General features: G+C 29.5%; 1 protein-coding gene across 2 annotated transcripts in view; it reads right to left on the bottom strand.

The window, feature by feature from the left end:
• Positions 1-834: 834 nt before the first annotated feature.
• Positions 835-17633, bottom strand: part of 14-3-3zeta (tyrosine 3-monooxygenase/tryptophan 5-monooxygenase activation protein zeta) — a 72776-nt gene continuing 55977 nt past the window's right edge. For both annotated transcript variants that reach the window (XM_066728849.1, XM_066728848.1), the window contains exon 5: positions 835-2099. In XM_066728849.1, the coding sequence (XP_066584946.1) occupies positions 1944-2099 (156 nt within the window). In that variant the 3' untranslated portion in view covers positions 835-1943. The remainder of the gene's footprint in view (positions 2100-17633) is intronic.

A 17633-nucleotide genomic window follows, 5' to 3' on the forward strand; every position in this document is an offset into this window, starting at 1 on the left:
CTTTAATAATTATTGTAAAAAAACAGGCAGAATAAAATTAAAAAGAAACTTTTAGCATCAATTATACCTTTTTCTTTAAAACTAGATTTATCGATTATGACCGAGTAGTTTGAATTATTTTGTGTACAAAAGATTGTAGATATAATGAAATTTTTTGGTTGCGTGTGATACCAGGATAAAAACTATAAGGAGATTTTTAAGCCTGCTAATTTCTTAGATAAATGATTATTATGTTTTTATTGCGAATATGAAATTTTTCGCAAATATATATTTTTTCTACGGAGGACCATCAATCAACTCAGATTACAAAGTTTGCTTAAAAACAGTACATATACGTAACAAATAATAATTATATGTTTAATTTTTAAATGCATGTTATTGATATAGAAAAGAGATATACCAATTTCTGAGATTCACTAAAAAATTACGAGATATTCTCATAAAAAAATATATACATATAGCCTGTGTCTGTTGTATCATATTTTGCATAATATATATCACTCAATATTGTAAGCTTTTGTAAGAAATACCATTAAATATTATTTGCTATAGTATAATGACAAAACAGCGCTATGAAAATAATTAAAGATTATAAAAGAACATCAAGACAATGAAAATAATGACATGAAATGTATGAAGACACGAAAAACTATTATTTAGCAGTATAATGACAATTACTAGTGAAGATGAAGTAAAGTAAGAAATGTCATTGCTATCCACCTTTGTTTAAAGATTATCGTTAATCAAGGCAATATAGATCAAAGAAATTATAAATAAATTCAACAAAAAAGAACACAACAAGCAGTAGATGGTCATAATAGAAAATCAGTAAGACTTGATACCAAGATTTTTAGAAGTCACTCACCTCAATGATATAGTAATATAATGATGATAACATTCAGTATTAAATATACAATGTGTATCAGTTAAACATGTCAAATGTTTAAGAAATTATAGGAGTAATATTCAATAATTTTTGTCAATGAGCGATGCGCTGCTGGATTACCAAAAATTTTTGTCTATATATAAAAAACCTGCAATTATCAATGTGATGGAGCCCTATTCAGTGCTTAACTATACGCGTAAGTATCTGCATTTCCAAAGATAACGATCATTATATTTTCTGTACGTAGATAGTATTGATTAAAGCTCTGTCATGCTATAGATGCAAACTTTGTACATTTTCATTAAAAGTTTTTCGTAGTCCAGTGACACATACTCATTAGCGAAAGCTGCTCAAAATTCACACCACTACAACGTCCTTAAAGTTGACATATGTCGCGGATACACTTTATTTAAGAAGAAAAGCAATAAAAAATTAGAATAAGTAATTAAATATTATGTAGGCCCTAATTTAACTCAATCAGGCTTTGGATAATACAAATGAAAAAGTTTTTTCAGCTTAAGTCAAGCTTGGTTTTGTATTATTTAATAAAACGAAAACTGAACATAAAAATAAAAAGAATCTATTTTGAAAAGGGTGTATATCAGTAATATGCACATAAATATAAAATGAAGTTACCACTGATGTCATTTGGAACTTAATAACTTAATGTATTTTTGCCCTCCTTTCTCTTCTTTTAGTTCTCTCTTTGTTATAATAATAGCATATTTGTTAGACAGTGTGAAATTTATTTTAATGATAACTGGGTATTAATGTATTAAATTCATACGTGCTTTTCAATATCTCTTCATTTTTTGACGATCTTTTTGTTGTTTGTATCTAGTGATACTTAAGATGGTACATACTAGTGAGCAGACCTGGGAATAATGTAGTGTTTTTTCGGTTTTATTTTAATTATTCTTCGCATCTCGTGTCTTATTTCAAATGACAAAATTTAGCATTTAACAACGGGAAAATGGATTGGTGAGCAGTTTAAGGGACGGGGCGATAGAGAAATGGATTTAGTTATTAGGGTAGAAAGGGCTTAAATTTAAGAGGGTTAGTTATCGCCGCCCTCTTGTGGCTCATCTCCGTCGCCTTGCGTGTCACTGGTCCAAAGAGTAAGGTTGTCGCGCAGCAGTTGCATGATGAGAGTGGAATCTTTGTAGCTATCCTCGTTAAGCGTATCCAGTTCTGCAATCGCGTCATCGAATGCCTAGAAATGTGAATTTTTTTTTATCAAAGTTATTGACAACGAATAAACACTCGCAATAATACAATATGCAAGATATTTTTCTAAAAACATGTAAAGGTTGTCTGGCTCAATAGACACCATCAAATGGCATGTTTCTGTTTGTCCAGCGTTTTCATCAAACCTAATTCAACTTTTATATTGACTTTTCTAAAAGAATACTTTTGTACATTTTAATGCATATTATGGAATAAAATATGACTGATTCAACGATGTTGCACAATAATTTACATTAAGTGAAATTGGAAAAATATATATTAATAACAATGTTAGAAACTTTTACTTAGTTTGTATAATGCACTTTTGATATACAGTTTCTTTAATAAAATTACATAGGACATTTGAAAATATATTATCATTTGCAAATCATATTTTACCGCTTCAAAGATTATCTATAATTCCAGACAAATATTTCGATTCAAATTCAAATATAAAGTTCAATATCATTTGTAATTCATGGTACGATTCAAAGTAATTTTCTCCCCATTACATATTCAACTAAATATGCATTAAAAATATACATTTTCAATCAAAAAAGGCGAAGGAACTTTTAACGCTCCTTTGATAAGCTACCAGCTAATTCTGAAAATGATACCATTGAAAAGAGACATTCGAGCTAACCTTTACACGATATATCACGAATACTTTCGACATTCGCAGTATTAATAACATGCTATACGTTGTTCATTACACCCTGTATGAATGATAACTATTATATTTTTGTGTCCTATTCAAAAAAAAATAATAACATAACAAAATTGACAGTAATATTTCTGAAAGTAAGAGTAATGCAATTTCATCCTCTTTATTTGAACCAAACCATGTTTAATACATTAAGGGTCAATTCGACCAAGTAGGCTTAACTCAGACTTGGGCTTAAGCCTGCTCGGTTGAATTGACCCTAAGCATTCTATTATTTGCAATAGAGCTTTTTGTGCACATAAAAAAGGAACTAGTCGATACTACAGTTTATTTTTAATAATATTAATTCTGAATAAACAAATTACACAGTAACTAATAAGGAGTTATTCAAACTACCTCTGTTTTTGATTCGATTGGCCACACAAAGTAAAAACATAAAAAAATATTCTGAGTAGCGGTAGTTAAAAGTCGTAAAGATGTCACCTTGATATTTTTTAAATAGAAGTTTCTGTTTTCTATATTGCACATTATCTTAGTTTATGTCAAGAGCTTTCCAAAAAACTATTCACCCCATGCAGTCCAACACAGTCACAAAATGTAGTGAGAATGGTACCTTCCTTATAACTATAAAATCGACACAAACAGATACAGTTATGTAGTTTGTTTGACTGCAACATATCATTTATATCTAATTGTACTTCAGGCTAATTGCAAAGCACTCAAATGTGTAGTATTGCATATGTACACTTATTGCCATCTTTCGTCATTGTAGATCCATGTTTTTCGTATATGTATACAGTAAACAATTCTATTTTCGCTGTCGATGTAATCGTATGAACTAAACGAATATGAATCGATCATTTCATCCAATCGTTCGCAAAATATTCCGATTCGAACTTATAATTACATGGTGTGACGATAGTATGTATTTATAGCGTCCACACATACTACTTTAGCCAAACCCACACCCAAATATATTTATACAAATCAATATATCTAGTCAAAGACTAGATAAATGATAAATTCATGTAGAGTTTTGGAGAGCTCTTGAGATAAGTTATAAAAATATGCAATAAAAAACAGATTTTTGCATTGAAATAAGCTTAAGATGACCTTTAGAACTTCTATGACCCTTTAACTGGAATGTTTTTCAAGGGTTACTTTATGACTCCCGAAAAAATAGTGGATGCATTTTCTGCAAAATTCCATATTTTTGCTATTATTCTCCATTTATCCCTCATGAACACTTTTAAGAGTAACGTTACACATATATAAACATTGCTCAGAAATGATGTTTTCTAAATAGCAAAAAACCTATAGAGAATCACACAGATAATACATATTAAGAAGCGGGGTTCCCTTCTTGAAGCCCCGTAGTGAGGACCAAGCGCGTAATTTGCCATGGAGAGAGAGAGAGAGAGGAAATGGATGACTGATCGGAGAAAGAAAGTAACGTTACTCAAGTTGCTTCCTTGTAACTTTAAGGAGTCTTTCTATTTGAAAAGGAGATTGACAAAATTCATTGGCTAATCGCTGATGCCTCTCTATCAGTGAAGCCAGAATGAGTCTAAACCGACCCCCCACTTTGACCTCCTAGCCCGTACATTTATATGAGCTGAGAGGTCAGAGGGGGGAGCATTTTAGACCCATTCTGGCTTCACTGCTCTCTATCTCTCTCTCTCTCTCTCTCTCTCTCTCTCTCTCTCTCTCTCTCCGCGGCATATGAAGCAGTTAACCCCCACTATTATGCTTCGAAGGGAAAGGAAAGCTCCGCCCATTGATACGAATTATCTGATTGACTCTGTATAATAAAATACTTTTAGTGATGCGTTTTTATATATAAGTGAAACTAATATTTATTTCCTTTTAATTGTATTTCCAAGTTTCGTTTATTCAGTGCAAACATTTTAATTTATAGTTTGATTGAGATATTATAAAATTGACTTTGTATAATCAAATACTTTTAGTAATGCTTTTCTATATAAGTGAACCTAATATTTATTTCCTTTTAATTATATATTTAGAAGTTTCGTTTATTCAGTGCAAAAATTTTAATTTATAGTTTGGTTGAGCTATTATAAAAAAGAAACAGTTATAGCAATATACAGGGTGTAAGAAAGCTAACAGAAGACATAAAAGACACATATTCGATGGAAAGTGGCTGTTTCCAGTGTAGTTTATCGGGCCGCTAAACAACGATTTTTAAGTTGGTCTTAACCACATATAAGTACTAGAGTTTTACTCCACTATTTCATCATTTGATAGTAGGAAACTTCTACTCTCTCAAAAGGAGAGTGGAACAAAAAATAGTGGGCATACGCAGTTGAAACTAGCTGCAATCAATTTTCGGCTCGGTAAATAACTGCATTGAAAATAGCCATTTTGCATACATTTCTGACCAACAGATATTTTATTGCAAGAGACGCCACAATTGACGATTGCACTCATCAATTTTCATCAATTGAGGGACTATATGCCTACAATTCAATCGTTTTCTTAATAATAAAATATTGAAGACCCTAAAATCTTCTTATGAAAAGTGGTTTTCAGTGAAAATGGCATAAACGTTAGAAAAATCTAGATTAAGACTTGCTGATCGAAAGCTATCATTACAAAAACCTTCAAAAATTATGTTCGCGATCTCCTCAAAACCAACAAGGTGAGATTCCCTTTAATTCAATATTATGCATTGAATATTTCTTGCTTTTTCCAATAAATCTAAATGTATCATTAATTTTTGTAAACAAAAATTAATTGGAAATGTTACGTCATTTAACATAATTTTATACATAAACAATTTTTTATTTAAGAAGTTACACCACTGTAGCAATATAAAAAAGGGTTTATTGACGATTTTCAGATACAAGGAGAGGAATTAAACAATACTATTTACGTGTGTTATCAGACATATATTGAAATATAAAAATATTGATTATCATCGTTAAACATTACGGAGAAGTAGCATCAATGCCATTTCAAGAAAACACTAAGGCACTCTGCAGCACATGCAGCATAACTCCACTAATGTTCAATATTTGCCATAGAAATTTTGACCAAGTCTTTAAAACAAAATGTCTAAGAGAAATAAATTCGGAATTTTTTATAAATTATTTCAAACATTTTTTTAAACAAATAACTATCATTTTTTGGTAAAAATTTGAAAGTTTTGTTTCAAACAATCGTCAAACATACAAAATTAATTATTATTAAAATCCCGTAGGTATTTCTCTGCAGAATGTTGTGTTAAAAATGTAGCTAAAATTTCGAACAAAAATATTGAAAATTGTTAGTTATATATATGCTGCGTGCCTTAAAAAAACAACCAATATTTTGGGGGAAAAAAACTTAAACGCAACTAATTTGCAATATTCATCAATGATAATTTTGTTCATATAGTTCAATATATGCCTAACCACATACGTAATGGGTATCTTCTTATTTTCTTTGTTTCTACAGAAAAAAAACGAGTTTTCTTATCAATTGTTTCAGTGGTTAATTCCTTAAGAAATTTTGTACAACGTTGGTGATTTAATTTCATTTTTATATATAACTGAATACATACATAACATATCAAAATTATTTGAAAATATATAGTTTCATAATACCAATAAAGAAATTGGCAAAATTGGTATATATTTTGGCCTTTTAGATGAGATAATCTAATATAATTTATTTGAGCCCGTATCATTTAGCAAATGACGCTAGCCTAATATCTAACGAATAAGTAAATATCTGAAAATCAAAAAAATGGTTATCACCAGTGACATACGTCATTTTGTAGAATCAATAAATAATACACTTGTATTAGGTATCATTTTAATATGTACATGCATTATTGAAACAAAAGGTGTAAGAAGATTAGCATTGCTGTACAAAATGTACAAAATAAATTTTTCTTTAGGAATAAATTTGAAAAAGTAATGCCACTATTCCATTTCATTTTTTCGAAAGAACTGATGGTATATTAGAATATAGTGGTTAGAAATACCAAGCAATATTCAATGTCTGATATCGATTTTATTCAGGAACTCCTGACCTTGTTAATGCTGAAAATAAGCTAAGAGTATCATATACCTAATTTCTGAAGATTGTGCCTACGATAATTTTGATCAGTGAGTCTGCACCTCGATTCGCCAAAATTAAAACCCATTTCACAGAAAATCAATTTACATAAAAAAACTGCAACATCCTTTACTCACCTTTAGAGGGCTGGCGTGGCCACATTAGTAGCCAATAAAAAACTTTTGCAGTCTTACCTCATCATATAGGTTACATAAATGTATAAATTTTACTTGAAAATAATTGTCAAATTTGTATGGAAAAATGCCGGCCTTCTATAGGTTAAAAACTAATATTAAAAAGTATATTGAGTTGACAGTCGGAAACGAAATAGTAATTATAGACGTGAAATCAGAATAAAGAAAAATTACATGTAGATGTAAACAACACATCACAATTTTCTTTAAAAGATACGTAAAGTGATATCCTATTACATTGACGCTCTTTCTTATTTTGGACAATAGCTATGAACGATATCACGTTTCCTGCTATCAACCCCAATTAATCAAAGAAATATGATTAAATACTTTTTACTGAAATTAAAATATCTCACAGAAAAACTAACATATCATCTTATATGTAATGTAAGTAGGTTAGTAATGCAGTGGAGACATATCTTCAAACTCAATTTTTTCAAACGCGTCAAGCATCAAATTATATTATATTAGCAATACTGTTTTTTAATTAAAAGAACAAGGAAAAGTAAAGAAATGTGACAGATTATACATATATATTTATATATATATATATATATGAGCAATTCCACCAATTCGGGAACTGGTTTACCGACGCACATCCTAGATTTTTTTGATATTCTCAGATCTTGTACTCTTTATCGAAAAATAATTCTCTAATTTTTTTCAGAATTTTTTATCCATTATTTACGACGTGGTTATATTGGAAAGTTTTTAATGTTAAGTACGTCTTATCTTTTAATTAATTTTCTATACTTTTTCAAATAACTTAATAAATTTTTTTCACACATGATTTTCATGTAAAAAAATCTCACCTTTCCAGTGGAATAATTGTTCTTCTAGTAACATCAGTTTATACCGAAGAAATAAGCGTTTAAAGTATAAAAATCAATTTTTCAAGAAATGCGTTTTTTTCTGGTAGTATGTTTTTCGTAAAGTTGACAAAATTTCACATAAAACCTGTAAATTTCAAAATGGAATTCCTATTAAAACTCGTCGAATCAATAATAATAAAAAAAAAGAAATAATAAATAGTTTACTGCAATTATTATGGACTATCTCGATTCTTAGGGACTTTTTTTCAAGTATGACACTAGAGCCTGTAATATTTATTCGAAATGTCTTAATTTTATTACTGTAAGAGTCGGTGTCTTTGCGTAAAAGTCGAGATTACGTAGAAGTACCAATCTACATTTTTTGTTCCCTAACCCTAAATATACTCTTGTTTTGAAAGTTTAAAGTTTAAAATTTGTAGGTTTGAAGTTGATTTAAAAATAAAAAATGATATACAGAGTAGAAAAAATACATTGGGGGAGCTATTACTGCAATTAAAAAAATTTAAATTGGTACTCCTACGTAATCCCGAATTTTACGCAAAGTCACCGGCTCTTACAGTAATAAAATTAAGTGATTTCGAATAAATATTACAGGCTCTAGTGTCATACTTGGAAAAAAAAGTCCCTGAGAATCGAGATAGTCCATAATACTTGCGGTAAACTATTTATTATATCTTTTTTTTTTTTATTATCGATTCGACGAGTTTTAATAGGAATTCCATTTAGAAAGTTACAGGTTCCATGTGAAATTTTCTCAACTATACGAAAAAATTACTAGCAAAAAAGAAACAAATACGCATTTCCTGAAAAATTGATTTTTATACTTTAAACGCTAATTTCTTCGGTATAAATTGATGTTACTAGAAGAACAATTATTCCACTGGAAAGGTGAGATTTTTTTACATGAAAATCATGTGTGAAAAAAATTTATTAAGCTATTTGAAAAAGTATTGAAAATTAATTAAAAGATAGGACATACTTAATATTAAAAACTTTCCAATATAACCACGTCGTAAATAATGGATAAAAAATTCTGAACAAAATTAGAGAATTATTTTTCGATAAAGAGTACAAGATCTGAGAATATTAAAAAAATCTGGGATGTGCGTCAGTAAACCAGTTCCCGAATTGGTGGAATTGCTCATATATATATATATATATATACACAGGGTGTAACAGCAATGATGTTTTTAATTTTAACCACATATTCTTGGGACCAAACTAAGTAGAAAAGTCCTATACTATAAGGTCCGGAAAAGCATCATTGCTGAGATAAATCAATTTTAAACCGATGAATTAGGGCTTTGATTCAACGGAAAAAATACTTTACTCTCACTTTCATTGACAGTTCCCCTTCAAAAAACGAGACAAGTTTGTACTTCTCTATCAATCCGTATTGTCGTACACTTATATACACACATTCACGCAACTACGCCCATTAATAATATTAGCTCCTAATGTCTTACATTCCTGATCCTGGTGCTAATGAAATTTATTTTCTGGCTATTTTTAAAAGGATCTTCGACAGCACCCATTTAGTTGAAAAGCCTTGAAAATAATACGGCGTTATTGGTAGATTAATTTCTAAGTCGTTTTATCTTTTCGGTAATGCGACTTCTGAACTGATCTTAGGTATAGTCAAGAAATAAGTATTATATTCAAAAAGCTATTATAAGAAATTGTATTTTTTTCCTGATTTTTAATCCCACTGTTTTATCAGATAGAGGAGTTTGCTGCGTCATTGGAAGAGCAAAATGATTCGAAATTTGGTTTTCAAGTAAAGCCACAGTTTTATTTCGAAATTTCGGCCTAATAAGTGGAGAGCCTGAAAGATCCCTTTAAGAATAAATGAGCTTTTTTTCATTTTATGAAAGGATAAGCTACAAAATTAAGAATAATTTTCTGTTAATGCTGTAGATTATTATTCATATTATTTGCACGTTCTTAGGTACAAGAAAATTTCAGATAACTTATAGTAAATACTAATGCTTTTCTCTTTTAAAGTTTATTACAATTTGCTTGGTGAATTGTAAAATATTTCATTTGGTAACCTTATCAACTTCTAGTCACTATAAACTTGAATCTGGTCTAGCAATTGACTAGTTTTACTGGCAAGTCCATTTAGGCAGACACTATGTAAAAATGCAAAAACTATAGAAAATCTATGGTATAAAGACAAAATTATTCATAATTTTGTGTATTGTCCTTTCAAAAAATGAAAATAGGCTTATTTATTCGTAAAGGGATCCTTCAAGCTCTCCACTTAGATTGAAATTTCTAGACAAGAGTATGGACTTACTTGAGAATCTACTTTCTAGCCATTTTTTTTTTTGCTCTTCCAATGATACACACAGCAAACTGCTCTATTTGATAAAACAGTGAGATTTATAAAAACAGAAAAAAATACAATTTCTTATAATAGCTTTTTTAATATAATACTTATTTTTTGATTACCTTAGAGCAGTTCATATGTCGCGTTACCGAAAAGATAAAACGCCTTGAAAATTAATCTACGAATAACGCTGTATTATTCTCCAGATTTTTCAATTAAATGGATGCTATTGAGGATATGTTTAAAAATAGACACAAAATAGATATTCATTAACATCAGGATCAGGAATGTAAGACATTAGGAGGTAATATTATTAACCTGTAGGCGGCCGGCATTTTGGTGAGCGTACATAAGTCATACTTTGAATTATTTTTCTATAGAAAAAGTTCCCAATGGACCTGACATAAAGGCTTAACCTTGAAGTGTGCCGATCGGCACTTTCCGGCCGCCTGCAGGTTAATTGACGTAGTTGCGTGAGTGTGCGTATATGCGTGTACGACAATACGGATGGACAGAGAAGTACAAACTTCTTTTGTTTTTTGAAGGGGAACTGTCAACGAAAGTGAGAGTAAAGTAATTTTTCCGTTGAATCAAAGCCCTGATTTATCGGCTTAAAATTGATTTATCTCAGCAAAGATGCTTTTCCGGACCTTATAGTATAGGACTTTTCTACTTGGTTTGGTCCCAAGAATATGTGGTTAAAATTAAAAACATCATTGCTGTTACACCCTGTATATTAGGGTGTCCGTTAAAAAGGCATTATTTTTGTTTGTTTCTTAACTCTATCTAGCTTGGTGTAGAATCAGATAAAAATGAGGTTTGCAAGAGTCTAGCCGATTTAGGTAGTAAAAACCCGTGCCACCGAAAGATTGAAGCTAAAAACGAGATTTCGCATAGAAAAATGATATTTTGTGACTATTTTGCATGTAATTTCTTCATTCTTCAAACATTGCACACGATGATGTAGCTTTAGTTAGTTTAAGGGTCCTTGAATATGGATCCATAGTGAAATTTATCTTTTGAATTGTTACAACCTTTATTTCCCGTGTTAATATTTTTTAAAATAACGATTTGTAATAAAAATTCATTATAACTGTATCTTGAATAATTTCTCTTTGTTTACCTCGGTATCACCGCCCCTTTTTGTTCTGACATATTTAAATATGATAAGATAATGTAAACATTTTTAAAAATTTTTTGTAACATGCGTTTCATGGTTAATGCTGTTAAAAAACATTGATTTATGATGACAAATCCTTTTATTCCTGTATCTCTTCTAGAATCTCTGTCTTTTTCTCTCTTTCTGTTTCTATTACTTCGAAATAATTAGTTTTTTAGTTAAAAGTACAGGCTCTAAGCTCTACCTTTAGGATATATTGAAAGCATTTTTAATTTCTTAAAATTTAAATATTTTTGTTAATGAGCTCTTACGTATATTTAGATCGAATTTTTGGTAATATTAATATTTTTTACATTAAGATATATTAATATTACCAAAAATTCTATCTAAATATACGTAAGAACTCATTAAAAAAAATATTTAAATTTTAAGAAATTAAAAATGCATTCAATATATCCTTAAGGTAGAGCTTAGAGCCTGTACTTTTAACTAAAAAACTAATTATTTCGAAGTAATAGAAACAGAAAGAGAGAAAAGGACAGAGATTCTAGAAGAGATACAGGAATAAAAAGATTTCTCATCATAAATCAATGTTTTTTAACAGCATTAACCATGAAACGCATGTTACAAAAAATTTTTAAAAATGTTTACATTATCTTATCATATTTAAATATGTCAGAACGAAAAGGGGCGGTGATACCGAGGTAAACAAAGAGAAATTATTCAAGATACAGTTATAATGAATTTTTATTACAAATCGTTATTTTAAAAAATATTAACACGGGAAATAAAGGTTGTAACAATTCAAAAGATAAATTTCACTATGGATCCATATTCAAGGACCCTTAAACTAACTAAAGCTACATCATCGTGTGCAATGTTTGAAGAATGAAGAAATTACATGCAAAATAGTCACAAAATATCATTTTTCTATGCGAAATCTCGTTTTTAGCTTCAATCTTTCGGTGGCACAGATTTTTACTACCTAAATCGGCTAGACTCTTGCAAACCTCATTTTTATCTGATTCTACACCAAGTTAGATATAGTTAACAAACAAACAAAAATAATGCCTTTTTAACGGACACCCTAATATATATATATATATATTAAAATTAGAGCATCGGTTAATTTTTAAACATTTTACACGAATATTATAACAGGGAGAAGATTTTTAAGGTTTATAGAAAAAAAATATGACCTAAGCTTAAGGAGAAATAGAGGTCTGATATAGACTGTACTTGTGGAACATGCTTTAAAAGTTTAACACTTTGAACTATTGCTTTTCTTTGGAAAGAGTTTTTGGTTCTTTTTTAGTGTATAGCTAACGCTAGTTGCAGAATAAAAAAATTATAATCTTACATATTGATATAACAGGTTTTTACGATTGTATAAAAATAAAATGTAGACAGAATTGGTTTTGTAAGTAAAGCGAGAAAATAAAAAACAGTGAAGAAAAAAATATTGCATATATGCACACAACATCATGGAGGAAAGGTTAAAGGGTCCTGCTCGAAATCGATGAAATCATCCCTTCCTATTTTCCTAGAATTAATTATACTTTAGTACATTCAGAGATACCTATCAGAACTCTATGTATTCATGTTGAAAATTATCATTTGGGTTAATTAGAAGAGATATAGGAAAGGGTGAGAATGAAAATGAAAACGTTTTAATTTTTGAACGTGTTAATATATTTTCCAAAAACGGACATGAAAAAATAAACAAAAAAATCATTTCAAATGGCTTATTGATTTTTATTATTTGTTTAATCTATAATCACTTTTATTACATTTTCGTATTGCAAAGATTCATTTAAATGTTTATGTTAAAAAGAAGTATCAACCGTTTTTTTTTGTTTTTTTTTTTGAAAAAGTAGTATCTCATTTATGCTTTACATTTTAGTTTTTGAAAGAAAGCCTGGCATGGATAAAACGTTTCGCTTTCTAGAAAAGGGCACCATTCGTATCTGATAAAGATGCACTATGCAAAAACCGACCTGCGTGCATATAGCAGTGAAATAAATGATGATGCAAACAGTCTCTATGTATTCTATAAACTCATAAATGTAAACATATATTAAAATATTTGAAAAGAAATTGGACATTATTATACATTATATTCAAAAAGGTTTACACCCTCAAAATAACTTCAGAATGAAGTGGTTTGGACAAAAATGTTTCATATAAAAATTATTTAGCACACATTAATCTATCTGCAAATCTCCAAAAGTTGACCTTATATGTTTTTATGCAAAATAGTGAAGGTCTTCTCGAATTTTTCAAATGCAATTTTAATTCTTTAACACTAAACCTACCAAGGATTTTTTATACACGCGTGTTTACATTTAAAAAGGTCAATTTGACCGGCAAATGGTAGCTTTAGTGTTAATGCATATTTTTATAGGTTACCACAAGAGCTTTCCAAAAAATAATATTACTTTATCGTTTTGATCCAGGCGCTTAAATAAATATTTCAATTTGAAATTGTAAGTAGACAAGCCTACACGTGTACGCGTAGTGGCCGCGCTAGTACTACTTCACTGAAAACCACACGTGATATATACAATTTCAACATTACATATACAGCGGGTAATCAGATTAAATAATAAATTAATATTATGCTTGGAAAGCTATTAAGATAATATACAAGAATATGAAGTGAAAAATATGAATGCATTTAAAAAATTCCAAAAGAAGCTCACATATATGTCACGGGACATACACTAGCGTCAGGAAGTACTTGCCACCCTGAAAAAACTATAATATACCAAATTTCAAAGTTTCATATCTTTACTGGAAATAATCGGTGCTTGAATATTAAAGGAGAGTTTTGAAACTTATTTCTTAATCATTTAAACAAAGGCTTGAACGGTTCGTTACTTGAAAAATTACAACTTTATAAGGATAAAATTATAAGCAGACAGTTCATGATATTTTACTTGATTTCATTGTTCCCTAAATTGAAAATATCTTTTCATCGATAAAATAAACAGGGCTATTTATTAGGTACGATTTTTTCTTTTACAAAAATAAACCATATTTATTGTACACTTTTATTAACGTTATGAACGTTTTAAAAAAAAATAAGGTTTTGCTGTATTCCTGATTTTTTTAAACATGAACAGGTGTTGAACAAAAATGTAAAGAAGGATTATTTTAGAATAAAAATACGGAAATGTGGTATACAAAAAAACTGGTTAATATATTTAATTTTTAATATACAAAATAAAGGGTGGAAATAAAAAAAATATAATTTAAACAAAAATTTGAACATTTTGCTTTCTGCTTATTTTATTCCTTTCCTTCTTATACCAATTTACACCTATTTTGCTGAAGTTAGTAGTATCGTTACTCTTATAAAAGCACAAATATTTTATACTCTCGTTTGACTAGGCGATCATTATCCACTCAGGCAATCAAATGAAATTTATGTCTCAAAATTTTCTTTGATATTCTAATTAATGTTCAGATAATTAATGTAAAAATCTGAATAGTAGCTTGTAAAGATTATGGGATCAAAGGAAGAAAAGGATGATTTCCCATAAGAGCTTATATTAATCGTGTAAGAAGAGACGAAAATAAAAAAGCTTATAACAAGTCAATCACGCAATATCAGTCCCTAAAAGTTAAGCTGAGTTACTCTTTTCCTTTATTAGCGGCATGTAATATTTTTTTAGAACTTTCTGAAAGGTAACTTATTGATCGATACTACTACCTTAAAATGTTTTTCTACACCTATTCGTAACAAATAAACAGAAAAAAATAGTTTTATGAGATACTCAAATTTTTAATATATATAATAAAACGTCGTACAAAAATTACAAGCCAATTTCTAAAAGGGAAGATCGCTCCTAACAGAAGAAAACCAGATTTTTTATTTTATTACAAATTTAATTACAAAAAAAAAATCAAGAAAGAAAATATAAATATTTACTTCTCAGATTTATTAGTTATAAGAAATCTAATTTTATTTTCCTATTCATTAAAACAATTAAATTTGACCCAATGTAAAAAAAGAAGTATCAAAACCTTTGTTAAAATTTTAAACTGTAATCATTTTCAGTAAAAATATGAAACTTTTAAATTCAGTAAGATTCAGCTTACAAGAGTGACAAACACTTTCTGACTTCAGTGTCCAAGGTCAGTCGTTTAAGAATAATAGAGAGATTCATTGAAGTTCTATAAGGCTTGTGTTTGTGTGAAATATTGTAATGTGAAAGTGCCTCATCTCAAGTTATTTCGGGAGTCTGGGACTTTTCGAACACCCTCTATAATAGTGAAATTCATTTCAAATACATTAAAGTGTCTACATTGATGCGTGTATAGAATACATAAAAACTAGTTAAAACATTATTTATTTCAATGCTGTATGCATACAGGTTGATTTTCTCAAAGAGCATTTTAACCGGATTACAAAAACGTTTTATATCTAGAGAACGATACGTTTTTCCCATATAAGATCTCTCTCTCTCTCTCTCTCTCTCTCCCTCTCTATTTCAAAAAGTAATACCTAAGGTAAAATTCACATGACTCTCTTAGTAAAAAGCAGTTTACACATTTTTTTAAATATGAGCACTAAAATTTATTTTCGCAGCATGAATATGTAAACAAATATAACACAAAAGGATAAGGGTTTAATAAATAATAAATTTCACTGCGCTATATTTGGGAGGATATTTTTGTTATTTTTTCATATACGTTTTTTGAAAATATTTTAATCCTTCAAATGTTACAAGGATATGTAATGATCAATTTTCCCCTTTTCGTTTTCTTCTCTAATTGCAATAGAGCCAAAATTTTGACGAACATCGAACTAATAGACACCTTTATAAATATACAAAAGATTAATTTCTTCCAGGAAGGAGAAGGTTTGATCGATACTCAGTAGGCTTTCTTTGAAAGCAACCAAATTCTGTTATACAGGACAGTGGTTAACTCTGGTCAAACCAAAAATTTTGAATGAGGTTTAAATTTTTTTTAAAATTAATGTATCACTTGTAATTTGGGAGAAATGTATAATTAAGATTTCGTCAATGTAACTAGGCTTATAGTTGTGTTGAATCAAGAGAAGAATTCAATTAGTTCTGCCAAGTGTTCTGTAAACGCAAAGATCTCAGAAGTAGAATTGTTATAGAAATAACGAGGTAGCAGCCAAAAGTTAAGTATGGAACGAGCAATAAAAAGCTAGCAAAGTAAAAACATATTTACTTATGGTTGACTACTGTAAATACTGATTCTTTTTGTTAAGGAGCCGTGAAAATACATTATATTTGAACTATTATATAATAATCATTAATATTTGGAGGGCATTACGAAATTAATCAAGGTAAAATTATGCTGCTGCGTTAACCATGAAAGTTCGTTTGAAGGTCGTAATAAGGTCATCTTGAGCTTTTGAATAGGACCATCTGTTTTTATTGCTCATTCTTATAGCTTATCTCAAGAAATTACCAAAATCCCTTTTTACTTTCTCTTTTTCATCTAAGGTCTGTTCTTTTTCAGTGCCCTATCGAATTGGTGCAATTAGTTGAAGTAAGACAAACATGTTTTCTCACTCTAACTCATGCACTAGTGTAGTAATGCAGTTAAAAAGAACACACCTCTAGTTGGATACGAAGTACTTCGATTTGATATTGCATGTAGATACAAGAATGACTGAAGTAGTATGCGTGTGGGGTATGCGTAAACACAAGTATAATCATACTGTTAAGGTATACATTTTTAATCGAGTACCTCGTAAACAACTGGATGAAATGAAAACAGAATAAAGTTTTCAAATCTCTTGAAATTTTCTACAAAAATATGAAAAAAGGGGTCTCCTTTAAAAAAGTTCCAATTACTTTCATGTGACCTTCAAATACCCTTTCAAGGTTAAGCCAGTCGCATCATCTTATGTCCCCCTTAAAATTAAAGAACTTTTTCCTTAAGGATGTTCTACCCCAAAGGTACTATTCACACCGGCGAATGGCTTAACGCGTATAGTGAAGTTGTGGATGCAACTTAAGCTTTTTGTAATAACGGCAACATGGGAAGATGAACACATGTTTTTCGATCTTTATATTGTGCTACTTATCCTATTATTTTTCGCATCCACAAAATTAAAACATATAATTTAAAATGTAGATATACAAATTTTAGTACAATAATAATTTGAAAATATATATTCTCCCTCATTACTAGTAAATATATGCGCCGCAGTTGCGCGCGCATATGCGACGCTGCCATATTTACTAACTTTCACGTTTATCGTGTTACAATAAAACTTTGAATTACATTTTCTTGGCAACGGTACGTGTCATATTTTTCACTTTTTTT

Source organism: Prorops nasuta, unplaced genomic scaffold, assembly GCF_024137725.1.
Source record: "Prorops nasuta isolate Cenicafe-Biocafe unplaced genomic scaffold, Cenicafe_Pnas_1.2 PNAS00006, whole genome shotgun sequence".
Taxonomy (NCBI): Eukaryota; Metazoa; Arthropoda; class Insecta; order Hymenoptera; family Bethylidae; genus Prorops; species Prorops nasuta.